The 5,514-nt window shown below is 36.0% G+C and overlaps 1 protein-coding gene across 1 annotated transcript; it reads right to left on the reverse strand.

Moving 5' to 3' along the window:
• Positions 1–809: 809 nt before the first annotated feature.
• On the reverse strand, positions 810–4,858 carry LOC134816614 (uncharacterized). Its single transcript, XM_063825547.1, has 6 exons — positions 4,720–4,858; positions 4,235–4,354; positions 3,645–4,070; positions 3,185–3,388; positions 1,972–2,221; positions 810–1,778 (listed from the first exon to the last, which is right to left on the reverse strand). The coding sequence occupies exons 3-6, from the start codon at positions 3,972–3,974 to the stop codon at positions 922–924; spliced, it is 1,641 nt and encodes a 546-aa protein (XP_063681617.1). The 5' UTR covers positions 3,975–4,070; positions 4,235–4,354; positions 4,720–4,858; the 3' UTR covers positions 810–921.
• Positions 4,859–5,514: the final 656 nt, after the last annotated feature.

Below are 5,514 nucleotides of genomic sequence, written 5' to 3' on the forward strand. Positions count from 1 at the left end.
CAAAGTCCCTTATATCAAGAGACTATTATTCCTCAATGTCACTTAACATCCAAATCAAAGGTCCTTATATCAAGAGACTATTATTCCTCAACGTCACTTAACATCCCAATCAAAGGTCCTTATATCAAGAGACTATTATTCCTCAACGTCACTTAACATCCAAATCAAAGTTCCTTATATCAAGAGACTATTATTCCTCAATGTCACTTAACATCACAATCAAAATCACCTTTATCAGGTTACGTACAATCTAAGCCACTTATTATCAAAGTCACTTTTGATAAATAACTTGTATTACTGATCGAAAGTCACTTGATTTCATAATCAAGTTACCTTTATTAAATACCTTGTATTCTTCAAAGTTACTTAATATCACGATCAAGTCGTATTCCTCATATTAATCATTCAGAAGAAATTGTTCGCTCATTTCACTCAGAGATAATAGTTACTCCCACAAGAATGGTAGAAAATTATGCACATAATGTGCTCAGAAAGTAAATGTAGTATGTCATGAGTGAACAGTCCCTTAGACTCATAATTCATATATCCAAATAATGTGGTCATATCAAGCTACTAAGATGGACGAAAACATTGTGCCTTTTCATCTGAGCAACTTAACATCATCAACTAATACTTTATAACTCAACTCTATATCGAGTATCAAACTTTAAATAATATTCTTTTTGCCGTGTTTTACAGGTCCTCTTCTTGGTGTCAATATCAGGGGTCGTTTATCTTCTCTTCGGTTTACATTTCGTCTATCTTCATCTGCATACAGTTGGTGTTTGAGAGTGGAGAGGTGCGTGTGAAGCAGACTTTCACAATTGTGGGGTTTGTGTTGTGGCACTTCTCTTTTTTCAGCGAGCTAGTTTAGGGCAGGTTGAGGTTTACACTTTACTACGTACTACGTAGGTTACGACATTATCCTTGACGTTTTTTAAGCCTTTTGTCCAGTTTCTCTTTTTCCGAAGTTAGCTCCTGATTCTCCTCGGTGAGATACTGATTCTCCGTGGTCATGTCATCGATCAGGAATTTGTACTCCTCCTGCATAAGACAAAATCCAGACCGTGCTTCGGTGAGTTGTTTGTTGAGGCTGTCATTGTCCGCGGACAGTTCTTCCTTGTCCATGGTTAGATTCTTAACCACGTATTTATAGCCGGCACAGTAAGACTCTAAAGAGGCGAAATTGTTTTTGAGTTCAGTATTGTCCCCGGAAAGCTTTATATTTTCAACGGTTAGGTTCTGAACCATATCTTTGTAGCCGGCCTCCATGGCACTAAAACCAGACCGTTCCTCGACAAGTTGTTTGTTGAGGTTTTCAGTTTCCGCGGACAGCTTTTCGTTTGCCATGGTTAGATTCTGAACCACATCTTTGTAGCCAACCTCCAATTCCATGGCACAAAAACCAGACCGTTCCTCGACAAGTTGTTTGTTGAGGTTTTCAGTTTCCGCGGACAGTTTTTTCCTTGCCATGGTTAGATTCTGAACCATATTTTGGTAGTTGACACAGTAAGTCTCAAAAGCGACGAGTTTGTTGGCGAGTCCTTTATTGTCACCGGACAGCTTTATCTTTTCAACGGTAAGGTTCTGAACCATATCTTTGTAGTCGAGAAGTCGTTCTTTCAGGTTTTCATTTTCGGTGGTTATGTTCTGGAACACGTTTGCGTTGTGATCCTCGGTTTCACAAAGTTCAGACTGCATCTCGAGAAGGCCGTCTTTAAATTTCTTATTCAAATCACGCAGCACTGTAATATCTTTTTCGTATGCTTGGTTGGTTTCTGAAGTAACGCGGCTAGGTAACAAAACTGAGCAACAATAAACAAAGAAATTTCATCAACCTTGCGTAAATTTTTGATTGTTGTGTGTTGATAATGATAATATTTCAATAATATTTAAAATAATGTTTAAAATTTGAAACTGCACTTCAAATGAAAACAGCAATAAAACAGTTCATCGAGGAATGGGACTTACTGAATAAACCATTAACTCGCTGAACCAAACGAAATCTATCCTGCTCAACTTCCTGCAGTCTCTCGTACAAGTCATGTTCCTGAGCTCTGGCGATGTAAATTTCCTCTTGTGAAAGTCGAAGATAGTATTTTAACCGTTCAACCTCTTCTTCTGCATTGCACAAGGAAATCATCATGTCGACTTCGCGTTCTACGTCATCAGTATTAATAAATTCAGGTTCAGGTTCAGGTTTGACTGGATTACACTGGTTCTAGTGAAGGAAATCAATATTAAACATTTAAACTACATTAAAAATAAAATCTGTTTTCGTTTAACTTTGGATTTTATTTTAATTCGTTTGATGTAAAGTTGCTGCATCATTTTTGAATTTTTGTTTTAATTAAAAGCCTCATTTCTAATTTGTAATTTTGAAGTTTTGTTAAATTTAAATGTATATTACGTTATGTCATTATAATATTATTACGTTCATGTCATTATATATTGTGCGCGCGCACTTATTTTCAATTTGTATAATACGTACATACTATACGAAACATTGCCAATTACAGCCATGGCCATAATTTTTTGTTTTTATCAACAAAACTGTTGCTAATTAAAATTATTATCATTGCTAGGAAATATTTGATTAAAAACTATTAGTGTAAAAATATATTAAAATTTTGGTGCTCATGTAACAAAATAAATTTGAATTGTATTTCATACAAGCAAAGAAAACTGTCATTGTTATGCCAACTAAGCGCGCCGCGCGATGTTGATATTCTGGACAAAATTAGACATTCATTCGAAAAGCGAAAAATTTTATTAAGGAGCACGTTAATTCCCCTAAACTTGTTACTATGCGTAACTATGCGCCTAGGTGACCGGTTTGATCCGGTTTGATCCGGTTCGGTATCCTGTAACCCAGTATACCAAAGAATTGTGATTCGGTCGAAAATTCAAACCAAGTCTCAGATTTCAAAATTCTTTCCAACCGCTACATATTCAAAAAACATTTAAGCTATTTAGTTGACTGTATCTTTAAGAATGAATAAAATAGCAGAGTTGGTGACTTTTTTCATGATTACATTCATAAAGTTTTGACTTGAATATTTATATTATGCAGTGGCCGCTTCATTTAAGGCTTATATAAAAACGTGAGGAACAAAATATAATATGATTATGAATATGATAATTGTATTGAAAATTGAATGAAGTTTTTAACTAAAATGTTTACTTTGATGTTAGTCTCAGAGTCAATCCCAGAATCATCTGGATTAGGAACAATCGGAATCGGCTGCATATTTTCTTCGATAATTCCGTGCTTAAAATCGAATTGTTCGGTTGGTTCGGTAAAAGAGATCATACGAGCTTGGTCTTCGGCAGGGTGGCATATCCTTTGTTCGGGTACGTAACTTACATCACAATTAACAAGAGTGGCCTGAAAACCCATTAATTATCATTAAAACTTTAAAAGTAGAACTTATAATCTTATTAAAACCATACAAATAACTGGAAATTAAAGTATCTGACCTAATATCTGTTAACAAACAAATTGTTCCTATGCACATCATGCAACTAGCTTTTTAATGCTTGAGCCTCCACAATTTGAATCCAAAACTGATTACATATCATGTCATGATTTCTTACACAGAAAAATAAAACAAGTCTATCTTTCGCCTTTCACAAGGTCGTACCTCAGAATCGCTCGAATCCATTAAGTCCGTATTATTTTCAACAGTAGTCCGAGTTTTAGTGTTCAACAACTCTTCCTCTACTTTTGAAAGTTTCTCTTGGAGAATTTTATTCTTTTCTATCTCCTTTTGTTTCTCTTCCCATTCATTGTGGGTCTTCACCTGCTCATGGTAGAGGTTGACCTGTTCTTGGTAGGTTTTCTGCTGTTCTTCGGCAACCATCTCATTCAATTTACATATTTGTGACTTGAGACTAGCGTTTTCAGCATCTTTATTCCACATTTCTTGTTCGAGGTGTTCAACTCTTTCCCGCAGAAGACGGCTCTTTGTCATCTCATCTTCAAGCAGCTTGTTTGATTCCTCTTCTTTTGCAAGAGTAGGGATTGCTGGGTTCAATGTTTTCTGGTCCTCTTCCAGGAACTTGGCTTGCTGTAAAGAATGTGTTAGTATTAGTTATCAGCTGAGATTCCTTTTTCTTAATGAAAAGCTCGAATACAGCGTGATCTTTTTAATGATTATTAATTACAGATTTATTTGAAATATAACAGTCATTGAAATTAGCGGATAGCCTCGATTTTAAACAATAAACAAACCGTGGAGCAAGATTCCTGAATTTGCTGAATTTCTGTTCGATTTTGAAGCGGTGTTACTGATTGAGTCTTTCTGACAAGTTTCTGATTTTCAACCTTTTTCTTGCTTGTCAGATATGAATCCTGTGAGATTGTTAATAAGTTAAACATTTACTAATTCTACGTTGCATTATCCTACATGAGACTAAAACCGACAGGAACAACCGAAAAGTAAAGTTATGGCAAGTGAGGAGAAATTGGATGAATACATAATTGCAGGACGCAACGTAGTATGTATGATGTGGAAAAGTTTACTAATACAGCTCTTCATAAAAATTAATCAGAAAAACCGGCCTTAACAAATCGATCAACAGCATAAATGTCTTTGTGGTTTTTAAACAAAAAGATTACTCCAAGCACCACGGCCCAAAAAAAACTAATAATGAAGGTTGATGTCAAAAAACAATGAAATTGAAAAGGCTGTATGTAAACGCTTTAAATTTACTTACAATATCACTAGATGCTTGTGTACTGTAAGTCCTGACCCATAGTAACTTTAATGTCAGACAACTGTAGATAATCTTTTAACTTTGTATTTTCCTGAATTTTCCAAACGAAACGATAGGGCGGACGGACTATAAGCGAATGTATTAGAAACGAATAAAGAACTGAGGTTTAACGTGTGAGGGAAGCTTCTTATGGCGCCCTGGTCTGTTGCCATGGGGAACGCGTGCGCGCGTGTTCTCATTGCATGTGACGAGATCACGTCCTGCGCTTTGGTGTTTGGGCTAGATCGATCCTCAACGGTTACATTATCTTTCATTCGCCATTCATTGTCCGTGAAAGTGTTCGAGGGCCTTAGCTCATCTTTGATAGTTTGCGGTTAAGATATAAGCTCTAATTTCCACAAAACTTTACAGCGTTTACTGTTCACGGTATTCACTGATCCGTCTTCATTTATAGCATTATGATAAAGCATACTGATAACAAATTTCTGCTATGATTAAGGACACTTATCCTATTTATTTAATTCCAATTCCATTACTTCTGACCTCAATCTGGACATAAACTCCGTTAAAATGGTGAACCTTTAGTCAGCTTATATTTGAAATAGGAAAAATTGGAACGGTTCGGTAAATCAAAACGTCAATTTCTCTAATTTTCGCCGGAAGTCTTGCTTCCAGAACAGCTCAAACGTGACTTGTACTATCCTTTGTTAACCCAGTACCCACTAATTGTTCTCATTTTAAGATTAACTACTGGTGGCTGTAGCAATAACCTGGCGTGAACCCCTGCACTTGCAG

Source organism: Bolinopsis microptera, chromosome 6 (genome assembly GCF_026151205.1).
Source record: "Bolinopsis microptera isolate Bmic1 chromosome 6, MBARI_Bmic_1.0, whole genome shotgun sequence".
Classification (NCBI taxonomy): domain Eukaryota; kingdom Metazoa; phylum Ctenophora; class Tentaculata; order Lobata; family Bolinopsidae; genus Bolinopsis; species Bolinopsis microptera.

Bases quoted from the DNA above. Each gene is read 5' to 3' on its own strand.
- LOC134816614 (XM_063825547.1), bottom strand. From the start codon at position 3,974: ATGACAAAGAGCCGTCTTCTGCGGGAAAGAGTTGAACACCTCGAACAA. The intron at 3,389-3,644 runs GTACGACCTTGT...ATGGGTTTTCAG, and splicing joins TGGATTCGAGCGATTCTGAG to GCCACTCTTGTTAATTGTGA. The intron at 2,222-3,184 runs GTAAACATTTTA...TTCCTTCACTAG, and splicing joins ACTCTGAGACTAACATCAAA to AACCAGTGTAATCCAGTCAA.